This window comes from Sodiomyces alcalophilus, assembly GCF_042370955.1.
Source record: "Sodiomyces alcalophilus JCM 7366 unplaced genomic scaffold ACRALscaffold_5, whole genome shotgun sequence".
NCBI classification, from domain to species: domain Eukaryota; kingdom Fungi; phylum Ascomycota; class Sordariomycetes; order Glomerellales; family Plectosphaerellaceae; genus Sodiomyces; species Sodiomyces alcalophilus.
The window spans coordinates 1,345,488-1,366,779 of NW_027263536.1; the positions used below are offsets into that span (position 1 = coordinate 1,345,488).

Consider the following 21,292-nt stretch of genomic DNA (forward strand, 5'->3'; position numbering starts at 1 on the left):
GATACTGGGATTATCTTCTTTCCTTGGATGGAAGGATATCTTGTAAGCAGCTAGTTGGTGATTTTGGTCATGTTGTCCTGTCGTCAGAGCGTGCGTTGTAGGCGTGATAATCACCACTGCATCGTGGTCTCTTCCTCCGAATAGGGCTTTAGCCGTCTCAACTCCGCGCTCGGATCGACTAGCCAGATGATGGTGGTGGTGGTTGCCATATTGGGCCCTACAGAGGTGGCTAGTGGTAGGTGGCTTCGTAAGGATGCCCAATCTCAGCAAGGGCCGACGACACCCTTCATTCCCCTTTCGGAAGTCATGGGGAACGGATGGCCTACTTTACTTTCCCCTTCTTTCAACTGGTTTTAGCTCGCCTATCCCGGCGGGATACTTACCTTATATTGAAGTCTCCCCGGTTACAACACGTTCCGATGTCTGACTGTCTGCGTGCGCACGCGGGAACTGAGGGACGTGCTCGTGCCTCCCTTGCTTTTTGCTACTGTTCTTGGTCGTGGCAAAGCAAGCTTTTACTCTGTAAGAGTGTCCCTCGTCCCGGGAAAGTGCATAGGCTTCGACATACACGAGGCTCGCTGCATGGCCCGAAGCCAAGATGTCTAAGCTGCTGCATATGTAAGCTGCTGCATGTATCAGATGCTAGGGAGAAAAGAAAGCCACAATATAACGTGGCCTAAGAAAAGAAACGAAAAACAACAAGAAAAAGGAAGAAAAGAGGGTTGGAATCAAGGAGGAAAGTTCTATACTCGACGCCGACATGTGGCGGCACACCCCTCGGATGTTCTCGACATGCCATAATTACCGCGTGCAACGTATCCAAAATCCAGGATGACCTCGTGGCAGCTGGCCCACTGGATTTCCGAGTTCCGACATGGTTGATTATTAAGAAGCAACTTCCGGTTCGTACGAGACTACATGTACATGTAATCGTAGCTGACAAACGGAGAAATAATCACCCGGCGAGTAATGGCAAGTTGTAGCATCACGTGCAGCTGAGACCAACGAGAATTGGGCCATCGTGAGATCTTCATCAGAACCAGATGTTGGTTGTGAATAACTAAAAAAAAAGTTTATCGTCTCCGTCTCCCTTTCCTCTTCCCTTCCCTTTCCGTTTCCTCCGTCTACATCAGTACCTCTAACTGATGGCCCAGATGCATCTAGTCCGTCCAAGCAAATATATCTATCCATCCTCGGGCCCTCGATGAAATGGAGAGAAATCCCAAAATGATGCTGGTGTATCGTTCAAAGCGTCGGCTACCGTGCCGAAAGACCTCCCAATCCAACGACCATATATGGTGCTTCATGTCCAGGCACTCTATGGCCTCAGGAGTAGAAAAGAAATATAAATCACAAAAGTCGGCTGACATGCCTGCCCCCTCCCATCCCACCGCGTATCACGACGTACTGTATCTCTCCCGTCGAGTGTTCTATCAACAACGCTCATCGCGTCCTCTGACAGGAGAATTGGTAGTGCCGGCTGCTGTGGATGCTTCTCGAGTCTCCCAGACAGATATTTCTAGGTTATATGTCCTCTTCCGACCTGGTATCGGCGTTGGTTGACAGCACCAGGCTGCATCCGTTGCCACTGGAATAAGGCGTGGTAAAAAAGAAAATCATTCAGCTTTATCGTCCGTCGTGACCAGAGACGGTGTGTGTTGTCATATCCATCACACCTATCCTGTGGTTGCTGGCTGCTGCACTCGACGGGCTCCTCCTCCTCCTCCTCCTCCTCCTCCTCCTCCTCCTCCTCATCATCATCATGGTCTGGCAGAGTCGCTTGACGTTGGGCTCTATGCTTGGGATGTCCCCGTGGGACCAGTGTCGATTTGACCTGAATTCACGGTCGAGGCGTCCGAGCCACTCTCGACAACAGTGGGCACCTCGCTTGATGGGATGATGCGGGACGATGCCATTCCCTGAGCCGGCACGGTCCTTAGTGGCCTGGCCAACGGCGCCAAGGCAGACATGCCGACGCCCCGGGGGCTGATGTAGTTGTTGAGCTTCTTCTCCAGCACGTCGACCCGGACGGGTTTGGCAATGTAGTCGTTCATCCCCGCCGCCAGGCACTTCTCCCGATCGCCCTGGATAGCCGACGCCGTCATGGCTATAATGAGAACCTTGCGAACGGCATCGATGGGGTCTCTGCGAATTACCCTCGTGGCCTCATATCCATCGAGGACCGGCATCTGCACGTCCATGAGAACAACGTGATACGGCTGGCCCTCTTCGGCCTTCTGCCGCAAGCCTTCCACAGCCTTCATCCCATTCTCGTACGTATCCACCGTCTTATAGCCGAGCCGGTATGAGTATCCCATCGCTATTTTCTGGTTGATCGCGTTGTCCTCGGCAATGCAGATGCGAATCTGATCCCTTGGTATAGTCGTCAATTGGAAGAAGGGATTCAGGGATTGCTCCAGCTGCGCCGTCGGAAGCGCCGTGAACCGGTCGATGAGTGGAGGCAACCTCGCAGCGTGTGCATCACCGACGTTCACATCGGGTTTGGCCTTCTCGAACGTCACAGAAAAGGATGCCGTCGTTCCGACACCCTCCTGACTCTCGAGCTTGATTTCACCCTTCATCAGCGTTTCGATCAGAGACTTGCAGATGCTCAGCCCCAATCCGCTGCCTCCATACTTCCGAGCCGTGCTCGCGTCCCCCTGGCTGAACGGCTGGAACAGGTGCTTCAACTGATCCGATGGAATCCCGATGCCCGTGTCTTGCACCTTGAAAGTGAGGGAGACCTTGTCACTCGTCTCGTGCTCCACGTAGGCCCCGATGATGACCGAGCCATTCTCAGTGAACTTTAGACTGTTGTTGATGAGATTCCCGAGTACCTGGTGAAGCCGGATGGGGTCACCGTATATGAGCATCGACGGCAGACGAATGTCTTGAATGATGGTGACATTCTTTTGCTGTGCCTTTTGCCGGTTGCTGTACGACACGGCCCGGACAACCTCTCGCACCATCTCCTCCGGGTTGAACGCAATGACATACAGCTCAATCTTGCCTGCTTCCATCCTCGAGAAGTCGAGGATGTCGTTGATGACTGCCAGGAGTAGGTCTGCCGACACTCGGATCGAATCGGCCATCTCGAGCTGCTCCTTGTCGAGACCACTTTCGCGAAGCAGCTCCGAGTTGCCGATGACGCCGTTGAGAGGTGTCCGCAGCTCATGAGACACATTGGCCAGGAAAATCGACTTGGCCCTGGATGCCTCCTCGGCGATCTTCACGTTGCGTTTGGCCTCGGCTTCGGCGATCCTGGCTTTGGCCTCCGCCTCCTGAGCGAGGACCACCGTCTCCTTCAAAGCCAGCACATTGCGCTCGTTCTCGCTCGACACCTTCTCCACAGCCTTCATCGCCAGCGAATTCGAGTAGCTGATGCCAATCTGATTCACCAGAAGCTGGAGGACGGACACGTTGCGATCTGTGAATGACCCGGGCTCGCCCTCGAGATACAGCACACCGAGAAGACCCTCCTCACCAGCACCACGGGAGATGGGTATGGCGATGATGGCCTTGCTGAGGGGATTCCTCTGTTGCCAAGTCTCGCTCACGTTGCCGAATCGCTCATCGTTGAGAATGTCGGGAATGAAGAGCGTCTCCCGGAAGCGCGTGCAGTAGAGGATGACGTTTTCTTCCACGAGTGGCGTTGACGAGATGAGCTCGCGTGTCTCTGGCGTCTTCGCCCCTCGCTCCGGGTCACCGCTTGCCGCAAGACACCATCCTTGCGGGTCGCGAACCACGATACCTGCTAGGGTTGCCGTACCGCCACATGTTTGCAGTATCACATCACACATCGTCTCGAGCAGCTGGTCGACATTGAGGACGGCCGAGATGACTTGAGAGGATAAGAGGATCGCGTGCAAGTCGATCATATCGAGTGCAGGTAGGCCGGCTCCTGCTTCGGTCTGCATGTTCACCGAGCCGCGCCAGGCGCCGATTCGCTCTCCTTTGAGATCCGCCGCAGTGTTGCGTGCCGCCATGGCCACCGCCTCTTCAGCCTCTTGTCTGCTTGCAGGTTGGAAAGTGGTGACGGGGACAACATCCCCGGCAAATTCGGTCTGCACCCCGGCATCTGCCGTCCTGGGATTGCGAGTGGGCCCGCGGAGCAAAAGAGCATGTTCCTCCTCGATATAGCTGGCGACACCAACGGCCCCCAATTTTCGATAAAGGGAGACGGCCTCCTTCATCGCGGCTCGTGCCGATCTCCTCGCTTTCCTGCCAATGAAGACGCCAGCCATGAGACTATTCCCCAGGGCCTCGTCAAACGCGTGGCCCTGTTCCTCAACGTTGTCGAGGGCCTCTTCGTAGAGTCGAATGGCCGCCCCAAAGTCCTGGCGCAATTCGCAGATTTGGCCATCGAGCATCTTTGACCACGAGGCGTAGTTGATACCATTGTACACCTCCCACTGTTTTATTTTCCTGGAGAGTTCCGAGATCTTCTCCACGCAAGCTTCTATTTCCTCGACGGTAGGATCGAATCTAGGGTCGTCGAGTCGGCGAAGCATCCTTCCTCCGAGGGAGAGCCCGTAAAAGAACATGAGCAGCCGGGTGTTGCGGGACGACCACAGGTCGTGTATGTTGGCATAACAGACCTCCCCAATCTCCACGGCCCGGTCGTAGTGACCATACAGGTAAAGCGGGATCATCTCAATCGTCTCGTAGAAGAGTATGGAGCGGTTTCCGTCCCGACAACTGACAGCCAACCAGGACTTGTAAGCAGGTGTGTTGAACTTGTCATCCGACATGACGTGCTCGGGGTCTCCTGTTCGCGTTTTGCCCTGAAGGGCACGGCAGACCTGTCGCACCGAGATGAGCAGCGTGCCGCCCCTTGTGTCCTCCTTCCATCCCTGGATACCTTCGCATTGGAACTGGCAGAACGCCTCGAGATCCGCAGAGTTTTCGCTCGCGTATAGTTTGAGGAGCGCAGAGAGCCCGGCGCTGAGGATAAACGAAATCCTGTCGCCAGCCATCGCAGCGTACTCCACCGAACCCTCCAGATGAGTTAGGGCGACGGAAATGGGGAAGTGGACGTGCCCGATGAAGTTGCCGTAAATCATGTAGCCCCTGGCCATGGAAAAAGGGTCGCGGAACCTATCGAGAAGCTCGATGCAGACGTCTCCAACCTCGATAGCGAGCCCCACCATGCTGAACCGAGAGAGCGCGATGATGCCGAAGTAGAGAAAGGCAAGACCCGACTGCGGATAGGCCCCCATGGTCAGGTGCAGATCCAGCATGAGCAGTGACAGGTGGTAGTAACGGAGATTGTCACTCCACCACGCTGAGCCAACTGCCTCCGCGAGAACCGCTCCGATAGACGGCAGACTGGGGTCCGTAGAGACGGGCGGGTTCATGAGGTCGTCCTTGTCCATTGTCTGAATCTTGATCGCCAGCCGCTCGAATTCCCTGTCGCACATCTCGTATGTCGGGTTGCTGTCAAAGTTGACCTTCATGGTACGCAAACAATCCTCGAGAGAGAGAATCTCGGCCATCGCATCCCCCGCCTGCGCAAATATCCTCGCCTGGAGCACATGCGCAAGAGCTTTATCAAGCGGCGTACGAGCGAATTGGAAAACGGCCGAGAGAAGCTCGCAAGCTTTGTCGTTCTGGTTGATGTAGATATTACATTCGGCGGCTCGTATGTGAAGGCGTATGGTCTCATCGTAGGAAACGTCCTCGATACCATCGTCCCACGGATTGGGTTGGAGAAGGGCAACTGCTGTAGAATAGTATTTGGCTGCTGTGGGCCGGGCACCATTTTCAGTCGCAGTCAATGCGCAGTCGAGTAGCAGCTTGCGGAACGGCTCACGGTGGTGAACTCGTCGTCTGACTATATCGACCGAGTCGCAGATGTGAGAGGCGGCGATATCTCTGAACCGAGGATCGGAGGCATAGTATTTCAAGAGAGTTTGTGCGATGATGAATTGCATTTTGTGGGCTTTGCATTCCTTGAGATTGGCCGCCGCCTGTATGTAGCGATCATGCGCGAAGCGGAATCTGTCATCGGTTTCGCCAGGTACGAAAATGCAGGCTGTCACAGCAGCCTGGAGACCAGCGACGGCATCGTCATTGGAATAAATGGGCGGGCGATCGCCAGACTCGGGACACTCATCGTCTTCTTCCACGTACTCAAATTCGCCGCTCATGAGACGGCAAACTAGGTCGAAGGAGAAGGTGTAGCCTAGAAGAGAAGCCCAAGCCATGAAGGTCCTAGAAGCCGGTGGCAGCTCTTCTAGTCTCTGGGTAATAAAGTCGGTATCGAGAACATCGTAACCTTCGTCCGTCTTGAACTGATCAAAGAGACGGTCGAGGTCATAGTGCCAATTGCCATCCTTGTAATCGTACCAGATGGTCTTGCTGCGGTAACATGCACTGAGCATCTCCCTCATATAAAAAGGGTTTCCAGCCGTCTTGGACTGGATGACGAGGGCCAGCGGCTGAATCTCCTCCCTTGGCCGACAGAGCGTTGTCGCAACGTATTGCACAATGTCGTTCTCACTTAATGGATTCAGGGGTATCTTCGTCACAACCGGAGATCCTGAATGGGGGTAGTCTGCTGAATAATGTGAGCGGTTTGGCCACACACCACAGATATTGCCCAGCTGGCATCTCGCAGTACTCACCGTCAGGTTCAAGGGGGTTGACTATGGACTCGATAGTTTCGGGAGACATTTCGTCAGGGCGGTAGGTCAGGACGATGACCATCCGCAACCGCGCGGCGATGATTCGGGACACCAGTTCCAGAGACTCGCTGTCTGCGTAATGGAGATCGTCCAGAACGAAACAGACGAACTTATGGGTCGTGAACATGCGGAGGACGTCAAGGAAAGTGTTCATCAACCGCGTATTCATGGTAGAAGTTCCGGCCCGGAGGAGGTCCTGCGAACCCTGGGATGTGATGTTCGGGGTCTTGGGTAAGAGCGAAGGCGAGTTGTCCCGCTTGACACTCGCTATCCTCCCGTGCCTCGTCTGGAAGGTGGGAGGTGACCGAGCCAGAGACGTATCAATGGTCCCGAGAAGATGTTCGGGCAGCCCGAGCATCTTGGCAAGCATTGGCCACACGGGACGAATGCTGTGCTTCAATGTAAGATGGAACGGAGTGTTGGTGTGTTTCTCGCCAAAGACTTGCTTGAACAATGACGACAGCAGCCTGAGCAAAGGCCCGAAGGCCTGCCGTCGCGCATTATCGAACTTGGCCGAGACAAAGTAGCCCCTTTTTCTGGCTTCCGCGAAGACGGACTGAGATAGACAGCTTTTGCCTAGACCCCCGACGCCCTCTATGGTCACGATTTCGCAGTGGCCTCGGGGCCGGAACTTGGCTGAGCCGAGTTGCCGCGAAAGACTTGATGAGGTCGACTCCAAAGTAACGCTATGGCGACTCGTCTCGGTTGCCGAAGGCCCCATACCGTCGCCCAGACCCCTTGCCTCAACGGACACGGAGTGATGTCTTTCCCAGGGTCTTGCTGTACGAGCCAACGAGCCGGAATTAGACGACGCGATGGTGTCCCCCGAGATGGTCTGAGAGTCAGATAGCATAGAGGGGACAAAACTCGCCCTGGTCTGCCTAGAATCGGAGGACGAAGTCTGCGTGAACGACCCGCCGCGCAGGACGTTGCCCTCGGCCGAGCTGGCGCCTTCGCTCGACACGGTCCCGGTCTCGGGGACCTCGGTCGATGGGGCTGATCCATCGGAGGCTCTGCTGCTGGGAGCCTTTGAGCTCATTGCGTGGCTTTTGGCAACCCGATCGATGACTCTGAGCAGCTCATTCTGCTCTTTTTGACGGCCAATCATTATAGTTGGCAGGATGAAGAAGGATGATACGTCCTTCTCACCAATGGTCCATTTATCGAGGGCTTGCCGATCCCCTTCGTTCAGGAGTTGCCGTACCTTCACCAAATCATGGCGCAGACCGCTGGCCGAATGATACCGGTCTCCCACCCGCATGGCCGTGCACTTTTCAATGATGTCGCACAGGACTGCCGGCACATCCTCCCTCACATTCGACAAGCGGGGTATGCTGCCTTTCAAAACAGAGTGGACGATGTCTAGGGGACTGTCGCCCTCGAACACGGGGCGCTGAGTGAGCATGGTCCAGAAAACGATGCCCAGAGAGTAAATGTCAGTCCTGCTGTCGGGCTCGGCGGGCATGCGACCAGTCTGCTCCGGGCTGATGTACAAGAGCTTGTTCTTCGCCCCCAGTTCCTTGGACAGATTCGACCATGCTGAGCTCTGAAGCCGGTTCTCGAAAGACCTGGTACCGGTCCCAAGGGTGATGAGCTTAACACGGTTCGTCTCCGCGTTGAAGTGAAACGCGTCTGGTCGAATCTCGCCATGCGTGGTGCCCTGGCCGTAGTGAAGGATTTCTAGACACTGCGCCGCACCAACCGCGAAGTCCAAGAATTTGGGTACGCTGATGGGTGGCTTCAGCTGGGAGTCTTCCTGTCGGTAGGCCTCATATTGATCGCCAACCTTGCGGGTTCGGTAAAAGGCAGGACCCATGTCTATCAAGTCGAAAAGGTCGTTGCGGCCGGCATATTGATATATGGCGGCGATGACTGTCCCGCGGTCGTTGGGATGAGGCGCCAAACGCACGAGATCCACAGGCTTAGCAATGTGCTCACCGTCGTCGTCGACCGAGGCTATGAGGTTCTTGGTTATATAGAATGTCCGTTCCTCGCGGAGTACGTGGTACGAGATGCGTGCCACCACGGGCTCCTCGATGTACGGCGTCTCGGAACTTGAGGTCAAGATGGATGGGGATGGCGCGGACAAATCGCTACTCCCGTCGACGGACGAGACAGATCCAAGGATGCCATGAGAACTGGGGTATTCGGACGGCGATGGTCGACCGGACTGCAACCGTGCAGCTGATCCGGGACTCGAGGCGGTGGGATGTGAGAAAGGGTAGACGAATCTGGTTCCGACGACTTGCCTGGGGGATGAGAACTGGTCAGAATCTGGCTACCACGGGACCGCTTCGGGGGAAAGAAAGGGAAGCTTCACAGAAAGCGTGACAGACTTACCAGATATCGTACGAAGTGTGAAACGGGGGTTGAGTGTCGTCCCAGCTGTAGCCTGCGATTTGGTGCAGGCGTTCAAAGAGCCTGGGAGGCGGATCTAAATGATCGTCCGACACAAGTACAGCTCCGTCCATGTTGACGAAAACGATGCGAGATCATGGAGCCCAGACTAGTTTCTCGAGCGTCGCAGAGTGGACGGAACCTGTCAATTTACGTGGCGCGCATGCAACATCGTTGGAACCTGCTAATCGCCGGCTTCAGAAGGGCTGTGGTGATCTCGGGGGGGGGAACGGCGAGGGCCCGCCGTCGCGAAAGGATTGGCGTACTCGATCCGAAGAGCTGAAGAGTCGAAAAGCTGAAGAGCTTCACAGCGTGGGCGCAAGAGTTGGCTTGTGGTTTTCGTCTTGTCGATGCCGTCAGTTGGACGGTTGCTCGAACGGAAAAAGTTTGTCGTCCGAGTTCCCCGCAGTAGGGTAGAAAAAGGAAGAAGATAAACGTCGGTTTCTTGAGGTCTGGTCACGCTTTGCAACGCGATCCGTTGGCGCTGAGTGGACAGTCAGTCGTTGTCCTCAGGGCTTTCCGGTTTCGACTATTGAGGGTTGAGAGAAACGCCCTGGATGCATGGTGGCTGTGGTCCGCAAGGCGACTAGCTGAACTCCACCCTGAGCCCCGTTAACAGACGTTGATAGGATACGAATATTGATTAATAATGGTGCCGCTGAGTCATGTTACGTACTGATATCAGAACTGTAGTGTACGAAGGTGTAGGTAGTGTACAAAAGTACCTCTAGGTCCCGCCTCTAAAAAAAACACAATCAAGCGGAGTAATACCTTACTAGGCATCCCGAGCTCTCCGTAATCGTCCGTTTATAGGAGGAGCTTATAATATTTTGCGCAGCAAGCGACTGTACTTCGTACACTATAAGAAGGGAACATTGATCATGGTTCTTCATACTACCTCCATGGGCCAAACTGCTATCGAATCAAACGAGAAAAGAACGACGCCCTTAGCTTGCCCAACCTCCTGCACAATATAGCCATGATGGTCGTCTTTAAATAATGTTTAACGGCGCACTTCGTGCGACGGATTCAATCCCTTCCGAGGCAGAGGTCTCCTATGATTCCGTCATGATATAAAACGCTCATATCATATATAGGTAGGTAAGTTAAAAAAGTACGCACCTACGTTGTCGTAGGAAATAGGAAAATATGTTTAGCTTCAGTGACACCATCCAAGGCGCCCTTCGTTCAGGATACGGTCCTTGCCCGAAATAGTGACTAGAGGCGATGCCAAGACGGACGGGGAGAGTGATCAGGCCATAATATATAATACCAACTTGGACAAAGAGGCCAACTAGAATATATAAGCAACTGGGTCCATATGCCGCTACGTGTTTTGCTGGAGAGCGCATCAAGAGGGTCAGAGAACCGAAAACGTACCCAAAAGGAGATAGGTCAGGAGAGAAATGTGATCATGTTGGTGTGATTCGATCACTTCTGACTCGAGCATGTCGCCGGGGAATTGTAATGATCCCGAACACCGATGCTACTTGACCTCGTCAAAATTTGGATATGCTGTAAGTCTACTGATGTTCACTCTATAATTCCCATCACAGGCCACAGCCCACCATGTCCATTCGCGCACACCTTTTTTCTAGTATTAGGGAAAATAGACACGCATCATCCGTCCGTCAGTAGCTAGGTTGTAGTATAAAGTCGAGATATCCCTCAAAAGCATCATCGCAGCTGCCGTCTACGTCGCTCATTCATTACCATTCCCTACCTCCCACATTTTCCGTTCTCCTACATCCCAAATCACGAGCCAAGCGGAGGGCCCGACCACGCCATGATACATGTTGCAACTGCGGCGATTCACCCATGAGCACCATGCGCGGGTGCGTGGATAATAGCCTAGGTTGTTGCCATGGTCTGGTTGACCTGCATCGGCAAGTCTCGATTGCGCACGGGTTCTCTAAGCCTGGGAGCCGGCAGCATCTCGAGTGGGAAGCTCTGCTGTGGTTGTGGGCGCGAAAACAAAGTTCTGGGCAAGTCGTCGCTCATTATTCTGGCGGCTGTTCACAAAGTCGGGATAATTAAGGGTGAGTTCAACGGCGCCGCTGTGGATGTTGTCCACTGCCTCGACGCCGAGCATAAACGAGTGATCCTGGTTGCCGACCTCGTATCTCCAGCTGCCGAAACGACCGCGGGAGTAGATGTCCATGTCGAGTAGCTTGGGAAGGAGCTCAGTGAGGACACCCTCACGTTCCAGCGTAGGAGTGGGATAACCGTGATCGAAGCTGCGGTGGTAGGTAGAGACAATCTCGTCCTCCTCCTTGACCATCTCAGTGTTGATGAGGCCCTGGATGCAGTCCTTGAGGAGGTTTTCATGGTCAACCGGCTTCATCGAGGATTCCGACACTTCCAACATAATCGACCAGTAAGGGCCCTCCTTGGCCTCGGACGATTCGGCCTTGGTACCGTTGGCGAGGTACATCGTCGGGAGCTTGACGCTGGCCTCCGGCTGGTTGTAGGGAGAGTAGTTGGAGAAAATGGTAGCGCGGTAGAACGGGCAGTTGCTCTCGGGGAAGTACAGCTGCGAGCCATCATGTCAGAGACTTGACTTGACATACGCCAGACGGGCCAAGAGGGGGGGGGGGGGGGGGGGCGTGGGATGTGTTCAGTATGTATTTCACTTACCCAGCACTTATCGCCAATGCGCTCTGGGCGCTCGCCGCGGATGCCCACGCCGATGACATGGGTGGTCGAGTAGAAGAGACCCTTGGACAGAGTGACGAGTTCCTGGTTACCCATCTTCTCGACGAGAGAATCGACAGCCATGGTTGAGATGAGCTTGTTGTACTTGACTGTCGTGCCGTCACCCAGGGTAACGATCTTGTTCTCGGCGTCGACCTTCTCAACCTCGCCCTTCTTGCCGAGGCGCTTCTTCTCCTCGGGCAGAGTGTTGGCCACGGCGATCCAGATACCGCCAGTGCCGTCACGAGCAGGGAAGCGGAATGTCGCGTTCGGACCCCAGTTCCCAGCAACCTTGTTCAGAACGACGTTCTTGGTGACAAGCTTCAGATTCGGGGCAGCAACACGCTCGCCAAGCCAAGCACATTGCATCTATCCGCTACAAAGTTAGAACCAATCTCGAACACGCCACGCCGTCAAGTAGAGAAGTGCGCGGCAGGGAGGAAATGAAGCGCTACTGACTTTGGTGGTGGGAACCGCCCACACCTTGTAGTTGTAGGGACGCATGAAGATGTTGGCAATGCCCTCGCCCGTGTTGCGCAGAATCCACTCGTCAAAGTCCTTGGGCTTCGTGTTGGCGACACGGCATTCCATGGCGGAATCGATCAGGCCGTCCATGCAGAGGACCTGGTCTTCTTTGGGAAGCATGGAGATGTTGTTCTGGAAAGGATAGGGGACCCAAAGACCCTTGTAGCGGACGTAGGAGATACGTTGGTGCGTGTACCAGTCATCATCCTTGGGAAGTGCCTCGTCAAGGCAGTCGTCGAAGTACTTGTAGTGGGAAAAGATGACGTGGCCACCGACATCGTAGAGCTACGATATCTCCTCGGTTAATATCGTGAAATGTTGGGGGTATGGCGTACTTCGAAGTAGGGGCGAGGAGAGGGGAGATCGCAATAGAAGCAAGCAGGACAATCGACGTACAAAGCCCTCGGGAGTAATATCAGTTGAGGCGAGACCACCGGCCTTTTCGTTGGCATCGACAATCAACCAGGAGGGGCCTTTCTGTATACCGTTCGGGTCAGTTTCGCGCCTTATCGTCGACGTTGAGGAAAGTGAGCGCCTGTACTCTATCCAGGTTTAGGGTAAACGGTGAAGACGCACAATCTGATTGAGACGCTTGGCAGCTCCCAAGCCTGTTGGGCCAGCGCCAATAACGAGAACATCAACGGTTCTATAAGCAGGAGACGGGTTAGCCGGTGCCCGAGGCCCGATCCTTGAGGTTCTCAGGGGTGGCTCGTGTCCCGAAACTGTACACCGCGAAAGCCAGTAGGTACTCACATGTCAGCCATGGTGAGGAATTCACTCTTGCGAAAGGCAAAGATTCGGGGTTAGGCAAGATGCTTCGAAGCTTAATTCGGCAGCAATGAGAGCGGGGGGAGAGGACGAGGCTGAACTGAACTCAGAACTTCACAAACGAATGTCGTTCCCTGTACGTTGTAAATACGTACGGAGCAAACCAGCACGGAAATACTTGGGAGGAAAAACGGGAGCAGCTGGCCGGTCAAGGGGCTAGATTATTATTCCTCCGTACTTACGAAGTATTCGTAGTACTCGGTGCAGGGGTCTAGAGAGGGGCGCGAGTCGTGGCGGCAAGCATGTCCCCAAATATAACATTACCCCTCCGTACGATGTACACTACAAAGTGCAAATGACGATCAACATCATTAGGCTTCATATTGCATATTACAGCAGGCTTACAATACAACGCATTCACTAGGTGCATGTACATACATCCTCCACCCCCCGCTTTACTTGTCTGGGATAGGGCTTTGAAGTTGCATACTCAGTACCTTAGCTAAGCTATGTACAATGTACTTCGTATAACGTATACAGACACATCCTAGAACTTGCTAATCAGCCTCACTACCCAAGTGTATATCTTCTAGGTAACATGTCAATGAAGCTTCTTAACAGCGTCGAAAGCCATTCTACCTCTATATTAGGTATATCATGTTAAGCCGATGATCTCTATGTCTTAAGGAGGAGCGAAATGGGGAGACAGAAAAAGGGAGGTCAGAATAGTACGTTGTAAACAAGCGGTAGCTAGGGTACCTAGTGGGGCCCGTAAATTAAGCACTTACACGCAAGGACCCGTATATTAGGATTACAGCGATGTACTGTACGAAGTCTGTATGTACGTTGTACGTTGTATGTACCTGACTAATTAAGGCACCTTACGAAGATGTTATATCACCTACCTAATATCCCCTACGTACAACGTAGTAGCGAGGCTCCTCCGCATACGAATACGTACATTGTGGAATAATGTTCCAAGGACTATTTACAACGCACTTACATACATACGACGCCCTCTCGTCGTGTATTGAAAGGTGGTCCTATTGAAGAGACCGAGGGCGAGCGACGACACCACAACGCGTCCGATTTTACCATGTCTCTCCTAATGTTCCAAATTAAGCATATGATATCTCGTTGTCTTTTCCCCGCCTTTCACGGCGAAACTAATCTCAAAGCACTTCCTTGTTTCCCCCCTTTTACTTTTCTGACCAACCAGACCAGCGTCTGACGACTCCCAGGGTCGTTATGAATTATCTTTGGACCATACAATGTACCTACATAGAGCGCCAAACGGTAATTCAGGGGTCTGCAGAAGCTTGGGCATGGCTAGACTCCGTCTCCCCCCTGTTCCATCCTTACGACGCGCATCTCTGGTGGGGTGCCTACACCCGTGGGTGCGATCTGTGACGATTCTGGCGATGCCACCGACCTGTCGTTCTCACACCGCCTTCTTCCCTTTTGACTACCTGCCATGCAGCTACGTTGTACAAGACATTGGTGATGGTATGTACGAAGTAGTCGAGTACCTGAACCATGGAAAACTGTCGAGACAACACAATACACATTGCCGCCTATACGTTGTACGGACTTCATGCTTGGTAGTTGTAACGAACCTGACCAATGCGTTACGTTGTAGGTACCGTAACTGGATCCACTCGGTTAGCCTGATCTTGAAATCCGTAAAGCGTGTCGGCGTTGTTTGGTAGGAGCACAGTACCGGACAACGTAAATAGGTAATCTCGTGGAAATTGGGCTCAATCACACACGGCCCCATCCGTCCCCGCCGTCAATCCAGATCCTGATTCACGATATATGTACCGGCAATGCCTTCAAAACATCCATCACAACGACAATGGCCGATGAACCTCAGTCCTGGTAACCTCGCCCTGGCCATGGACGAGTCTGACCTAGGGTGGGATGAAAGGAATGTGATCGTTACCTACCTAGATTACAGGTTCGTAATACAGATAATTACGTTGTACATATGTAGTAATTCAGACTAGAATCTGGATTGTCTCTAAAGTATTATCAGAGCCTCTTCCAACCCCTCTTTTGCACCATAGGTATTTATCGCAACAAGTACACGTGCAAAATCCTATCCATGGCAGGTGTCGACGTGGTCTTGATATTGAATAACATGTCTTTCCCCACGGATGTGCATAACCCAAGGTAGGGATGGAGTGCACACTTTGTTTTGAGCGACAGTGGCATTGACCGTCTTGGGTTCGTTGAAACACCAAAAAATGGACCTTCTGCAGATCAGGAATGATCATCGCCGGTATCAGAGAATTTGCGCATCAATTTGTACACCGGAGTCACCACACGTAGGATAATCGAACGCTCTCGTTCGCAGAGGGTAACGGACTCGGAAGCAGCGAATCTGTTATGTATTGAGGCTATCTCCGATGGTACTAGCTACTGCGTTGGTCGTGGTGCGCTTCTCCTTTCAGTTTCCGACGGTCTTACAACGGCGGGCGTGGCCTATCGTTGCAAGAAGCGTTTATGTCTCAAGCGCGATGAACCCTATGATGGCCCCAAACTTTGTTTCCAGATGGCGGTTATACTGGCAGCAAGCAGTGTCTCGATCGAATTGATGAGTTGAAATGATAAGTGCATGAAGGCAGACAGGTAGAACTCTAATTACCAGACAGGCGAACTATCACCAGCGGTACGACTGAATGCTCAAAATTAGTTTGCCCCTTGCCCCTGACTCCTTCCATGCTTCGGGGATGCTGGAAAGGCCTAAACTAAGGCCAACCGATGAATCTCAAGACTGAAACTCAGTCATTAGAACCTGGACTGACTACCCGGGCAGCGATCATGATAATAGACTAGACTCTATCTTGTACGACGCTCTAAGCCCTTGAATTCCGTCTCAGGACCGTTGCTCAGGCTATCGCCGGCTTCGGATCAAATCTGGAACGAGGAGAACGGGATCAGGGCTGACGCCTTGTTTCCCTTCCTAGAACATGACTGAATAAGACGCCTAGCGACCACATACGAATAAGACGGTCGATTTCCCACTATTTGGTGGCGTCCCAACGGACGATCGATACCGATACTACGAAGTATTCAGTCCGTATGTATGTACACCGGTAGTGTAGAGCATCATCATCATACTCCCAGAGATTGTAACCATTAATGAAGCGTTGTATACAACGTATGTACGTTGTAGTGACCCGGGGAGCTAAATATCGCCAAACATCACCGACGAAACACTCACTTCAGGGAACAGTTTATGTACATGCCTATGAGGCAGGGAGTACTCCGTGGCGGCTAAGCGCTGCATGGCAAGATGGTCAAATGACGCCATTCTTATTAACTCTATCGAGAAATCCGGTACAGCATGCACCCACAATCGTTCTCTCGCTGTCTGGAACACGGTCGCATTCACATTCCAGCGCTGGTCCCTTTGAGGTTTTTCCCTCGGAGGTCTAGCGGCAGATGGGGAACATGGGCAAGGGACGGAGAAGGAAGAGCTTGATTTATTGTCTATTCATGCATCGGGAAAATAGAGGCCACCTGGCCATGTAAGTGCGAATCATATCTAATTCATACCTGGTGCTAAGACGTATCGTTATGGCATTCTTCGGTCGCACGAAGTTATGTATGTTGTACGTGAGGAACCCCCACCCCCTTTTTTCGACAGTTTTGGGCCCAGCGGTTCCAACTGTGGCCATAACCCCTATCATGTCCCCACTAATTCTCTGCTACGCTAGGCGCTAGCCCCTGAAGGACGGGCGCGCATCCCTCCACCCAGGAAGCCGTCTAGCCCTTCTCGTACCCTGAATCGACAACAGGTCGTTTCGCGTACCACTGACGCTTTTCCCGAATTAAAGTAATTAGAAGTACATGTTAGTACAAGTACCTTATCTCTGGTACATTAATTACAGACTAGCCATCCCTTGCTTACGTTGATGACATGTGCCGCGCAATGGTCGCAGTCAATTTAATTTTTTATTTTTTTTTTGCCTTTTTTTTCTTCCATTTGCCGTGGGGATCCATTCATCTCACGGCGTGGATCCTCTGTCCCCTGATCCCCTAATGCATTTTCCTCCTTCCCCCTTCTTGACCCTGTTGAGCGACTAGTCAATCTGCGTCTCTTCGTCGTCCTTTCCCTCCCACACAACCCGCCCCCTCTGACTATTCGCCTCTCTCTGACACCCACCTGGGAGAGATACAGGCTTCACGCAGCCTTTGACGCTTGCTTCCTGTTCTTCTTATTCTTCTTGTTCAACCTCTGGTCATCTTCAGCCGTCTCGCGACAAGCTCAAGACCGGGCCTCAGGCGTTCAATTTATTTTTCCCCCGTTGGGACTCCCAATTTGCACTCGTTAACGGGCCGCGACAAACGGTTTCCCTAACAAGTGCTTGGCTTGTCCTGTCCACTCGCTCCAACATCTAATTTTCTATTCACACGTCTACAAGAACTTGCTTTAGACCCAGAGTCGACGACGTACACGACCTCCCAAGATCGCCGTAACAAAGAAAAAGTCAATATAATACTATCCCGACCCGCTCAGCTGTCAAGACAACCCACCCCTTGCTAGCCCTCAAGCAACAACAAACGATAAACGCCAGCAACAATGTCTGTCGAAGAGAAGACCAGAGTGTCGGGCGATATCCCTCGCGCCGAGTCGAATGGCCCTGTGCTCCCGACCGTTAATCCCAATGTTGAGAAGCAACAGGCTCAAAAGCCTACTCTTCACCCCGCTCTATACGTAATGTGAGTTGGCCAGAATCGCAGGCGAACATGCAGTTTCAAAGCAGCCTGCGCAGCAGCTGACACGTCTTCCCACATAGTGTATGGATCACACTCTCGTCATCGGTGATCCTGTTCAACAAATGGATTCTCGATACTCTCAATTTCCGTAAGCCACGCGTTCTGAACTTGCCCTTCTTAGAAACCTGCAAAGCTAATAGGAGAAAAATACAGGCTTCCCCGTCATCCTCACCACCTTCCATCTCACCTTTGCGACGATTATGACCCAGATTCTCGCACGATGGACAACTCTTCTTGATGGGCGGAAACAGGTCAAGATGACAAGTCGTGTCTACGTCCGAGCTATTTTCCCCATTGGCATATTCTTCAGTCTGAGCCTGATCTTCGGGAATCTGACATACCTCTACCTCTCGGTGGCCTTTATTCAAATGCTCAAGGTCAGAATTTCCTGTCCCGGACGATCCTTTCTTCCTATCGTCCACTGACACGCTGCAGGCTACGACACCTGTCGCTGTCCTCCTGGCTGGATGGTCGCTTGGTGTCTCGACGCCCAACTTGAGGGTTTTCCTTAATGTCTCGATCATTGTCGTCGGTGTCATCATCGCCTCTGTCGGCGAGATCAAGTTTGTGTGGATCGGTGTCATCTACCAGATTACCGGCGTCATTTGCGAGGCTCTCCGCCTGACCATGGTACAACGCCTTCTCAGCTCTGCCGACTTTAAGATGGACCCTCTGGTTTCCCTATACTACTTTGCGCCCATTTGCGCTGTCATGAACTTCGTCGTCGCTGCGGCTTGGGAGATTCCCCGTTGCAGCATGGACCACGTGTACAACGTCGGTCTGTTCACCTTTTTCCTGAACGGCATGTGTGCGTTCCTTCTGAACGTGTCGGTTGTGTTCTTGGTAAGTCATACGTCCCACGACTTCAGTAGAATATGCGAGTGCTAACGGCGTTTGCAGATTGGAAAAACATCCTCGCTTGTCCTTACCCTCTGTGGTGTCCTGAAGGACGTTATGCTTGTTATCGCCTCCATGATCATCTGGGGCACTCAAGTCACGGGTCTGCAGTTCTTCGGTTACAGCCTCGCCCTGGGAGGCATGGTCTACTACAAACTCGGCTATGAACAGCTGAAGGGCTATGTTGGCCAGGCTGGCCGCCAGTGGGCTGATTTCGGCCAGCGCAAGCCCATCTTGCGCAAGCTTAGCATCATTGTCTTCTCTGTTTTCGCTTTCGTCTGGATACTCAGCCAGATGGCACCGACCTATGCACCTGAGTACGACCCCCAGAGACTGGTCAACAGCATGCACGGAGTTGCCAACAAGATGGGAACCGACAGATTCCGGCTATGATTCCAGAGCCCTGGACACGCTGAACACACTACACTCACATTCCGCGGACTCTCATCGCAATTGTGTCCACTCAATTTGGCGCTACTATATACGCGGCTAATGAGCCGGCTGCCGGCTGTCTACGAGTCGCCTTGGGGTCCGCTTGCAAACCGTGCTTCCTCCATAAAACCCCCTGGGAGGAAAGCTCACTTCGCGTGAGTTCTATGTAATTGGTGATACTATTTTTCTACTTGTATTTTTTGGTCCCGAAAGAGTCGGGTATTCTTACCTGTTGTACAGCGGAAAGAGCAAAGGCGCAGAGCGCAGGGTCCGGGCTGCATGGCTTCCACGAGGGTCTAATCTGATGTACTCTTAAGACGGCGCGGGAGGTTAGACATGCATGTATGCAAATGAATGATTTTCGCTGCCTTGAGTGCACACTTCGGGATGGGCCCTGTTCCAATGTTCTCATCATCCTAATCAGGAGGTTTCGAACTAGCGGCTCGGCATCCGATGAGGAAAGACTCCCTTTCCTGGCTGGTGTCCTTCAATGGCGCTGGTTCGTAAGGCGCATGACTGATGCACGGCAGTCGATATCGCCAACAAGCACCAGAGGGAGAAATATTTGGTTGACAATAGGTATCCTACGTCTTACATGCCGACATGAGATAGTACCACAACCTAGCCGAAGGAACTGCGCCAAAACTATCAAGGTTGCAATTTACAATATAAAAAAGCCTATAATGTGTTGGTTCAGAGCATACACAATTAGCAGTATCAGCCAAACAAGGTCAGCCGATTATCTTGGGACCCAGGATGGATGAGTAACTGAGGAGTGATTCCGCCCGCCGTCGAATTCTTACCCAGGGCAGTGCTGCCAGACTCCTCATCGCACGGCCTCCGATTGGCGCCAGCGTAGACGATCCACTATGCTACAGCACAAAAGGGAGCAGGTGCACGAACGGGCCTGATCACATCAATCCCAAGTTCACCAGCAGCACGAGGGCAGAAACACAGATCCAAGCCAAGGTATCATCAAGTCTTCATTTGGGTTCATGTTGCGAGGTCCTTAACCGCGGATCTCAAAATGCCAATTGTGAGTGATGCTCTGTACAAGCCAAACCAACTCCCCATTCCGAGTGACGCATGTAGAAATGGTTTTCCCTTCTCCCCAGTTTTTTAGAACCCTGCGAACGCACCATGTCAGTTTGTATGTCTGTCATATTACAGGGACAGCGAGAGAGAGCATTTGAGGCTTGTTTTGGTCGGGTGACGGATGGAAGCCTGGGGTGCAGAAAGGTGACGCTGGAAAGCGCGTTGCAGTTGTGAAGAACACGGGATCACATACTCAGAGGGGTGAAGAACCACCGGTTCTTCCCGCTTGTGTACCGCTCCTCGAGCACCTTCTTGACGGTCTTCTTGGACTCCTCGCGCTGGGTGGGCTCCTTGAAGGTGTCGTTGTTGACGGTGCCCTTGAGACCCTCAAGCTCAAGGGTGTAACGGGTAGGCATGAGGTGGTTGTAGTTGACGAGCTTGATGAAGGGCTTGATCTTGGAGCGCTTCTCCTGGCGGGCCTTGGACATGCGGCGGGTGATCTTGGAGGGGTAGCGCTCGATGCCCGCAACGAGGGCGTGGCCGAAGGGATGCGCCTTGTTGCCGCTGTCGACGGGCTGGATAATCACGACCTGTAGTAGGCGAGTCCCGTCAGCGATGTGTTCCTCTCGACGTCTTGTTACTCGGTTGTCCAGCGACAGCAGGGCGTTATTATTTGATCCTCCTCCCCACTCCGCTCCTCGCCAGGCAATCGCAAAAAGAATTTCATGACTGAAAAGCCACAACTCTGAATCCCACGTCCTCCTCTGGTCGGTCCTTGCTCTCTTCTCCATCGACTAAAAGCCATCGTATTTTGAACGCCATGCCAATGCAGCCGCAAACATGATCAAACCGACTCGAAATCGTGCAACCGTACCTTCTTTCCGGCATACCGGCCATGGGTAACAATGGCGACGCGGCCGACCTTGAGGAACTTCATGGTGAAGCTGGTGTCGGATATCTGGGCGGTTGTGGTGAAAAGTGTCCGTCGTCGCTGAGCACCGGTCGATATGAAATTTGCTCCGGAATTTTGGTGGGCAGGGTCGTGTGGGTTGGGGAAATTTGGGAAGCGACCT

The 21,292-nt window shown here is 52.9% G+C and overlaps 6 protein-coding genes across 6 annotated transcripts; 2 read left to right on the forward strand and 4 right to left on the reverse strand.

Annotated features, from left to right (window-relative positions):
- Positions 1–1,005: 1,005 nt before the first annotated feature.
- On the reverse strand, positions 1,006–7,994 carry ACRALDRAFT_2035796 (uncharacterized protein). Its single transcript, XM_071020787.1, has 2 exons — positions 6,627–7,994; positions 1,006–6,559 (listed from the first exon to the last, which is right to left on the reverse strand). The coding sequence occupies exons 1-2, from the start codon at positions 7,945–7,947 to the stop codon at positions 1,794–1,796; spliced, it is 6,087 nt and encodes a 2,028-aa protein (XP_070874174.1). The 5' UTR covers positions 7,948–7,994; the 3' UTR covers positions 1,006–1,793.
- Positions 7,995–10,232: 2,238 nt separating this feature from the next.
- Positions 10,233–10,905, forward strand: ACRALDRAFT_211782 (uncharacterized protein; the record flags this gene model as incomplete). Its single annotated transcript, XM_071023779.1, has 6 exons — positions 10,233–10,269; positions 10,299–10,331; positions 10,429–10,477; positions 10,531–10,600; positions 10,647–10,717; positions 10,770–10,905. 6 exons carry the CDS (start codon positions 10,233–10,235, stop codon positions 10,903–10,905), a joined length of 396 nt encoding a protein of 131 aa, XP_070874175.1.
- Positions 10,329–13,332, reverse strand: ACRALDRAFT_1051590 (uncharacterized protein). Its single transcript, XM_071015694.1, has 6 exons — positions 13,056–13,332; positions 12,879–12,948; positions 12,699–12,779; positions 12,237–12,587; positions 11,721–12,146; positions 10,329–11,616 (listed from the first exon to the last, which is right to left on the reverse strand). Exons 1-6 carry the CDS (start codon positions 13,064–13,066, stop codon positions 10,996–10,998), a joined length of 1,560 nt encoding a protein of 519 aa, XP_070874176.1. The 5' UTR covers positions 13,067–13,332; the 3' UTR covers positions 10,329–10,995.
- A 2,651-nt stretch (positions 13,333–15,983) lies between these two features.
- On the reverse strand, positions 15,984–16,618 carry ACRALDRAFT_211785 (uncharacterized protein; the record flags this gene model as incomplete). Its single annotated transcript, XM_071023783.1, has 6 exons — positions 15,984–16,035; positions 16,071–16,096; positions 16,165–16,260; positions 16,297–16,356; positions 16,426–16,507; positions 16,596–16,618. The coding sequence occupies 6 exons, from the start codon at positions 16,616–16,618 to the stop codon at positions 15,984–15,986; spliced, it is 339 nt and encodes a 112-aa protein (XP_070874177.1).
- A 506-nt stretch (positions 16,619–17,124) lies between these two features.
- On the forward strand, positions 17,125–19,609 carry ACRALDRAFT_1082681 (uncharacterized protein). The gene is made up of 5 exons (XM_071019346.1): positions 17,125–17,798; positions 17,876–17,943; positions 18,009–18,232; positions 18,291–18,698; positions 18,756–19,609. The coding sequence occupies exons 1-5, from the start codon at positions 17,659–17,661 to the stop codon at positions 19,143–19,145; spliced, it is 1,230 nt and encodes a 409-aa protein (XP_070874178.1). The 5' UTR covers positions 17,125–17,658; the 3' UTR covers positions 19,146–19,609.
- Positions 19,584–21,264, reverse strand: ACRALDRAFT_1064867 (60S ribosomal protein eL27). The gene is made up of 3 exons (XM_071017057.1): positions 21,094–21,264; positions 20,473–20,809; positions 19,584–20,311 (listed from the first exon to the last, which is right to left on the reverse strand). Exons 1-3 carry the CDS (start codon positions 21,154–21,156, stop codon positions 20,304–20,306), a joined length of 408 nt encoding a protein of 135 aa, XP_070874179.1. The 5' UTR covers positions 21,157–21,264; the 3' UTR covers positions 19,584–20,303.
- Positions 21,265–21,292: the final 28 nt, after the last annotated feature.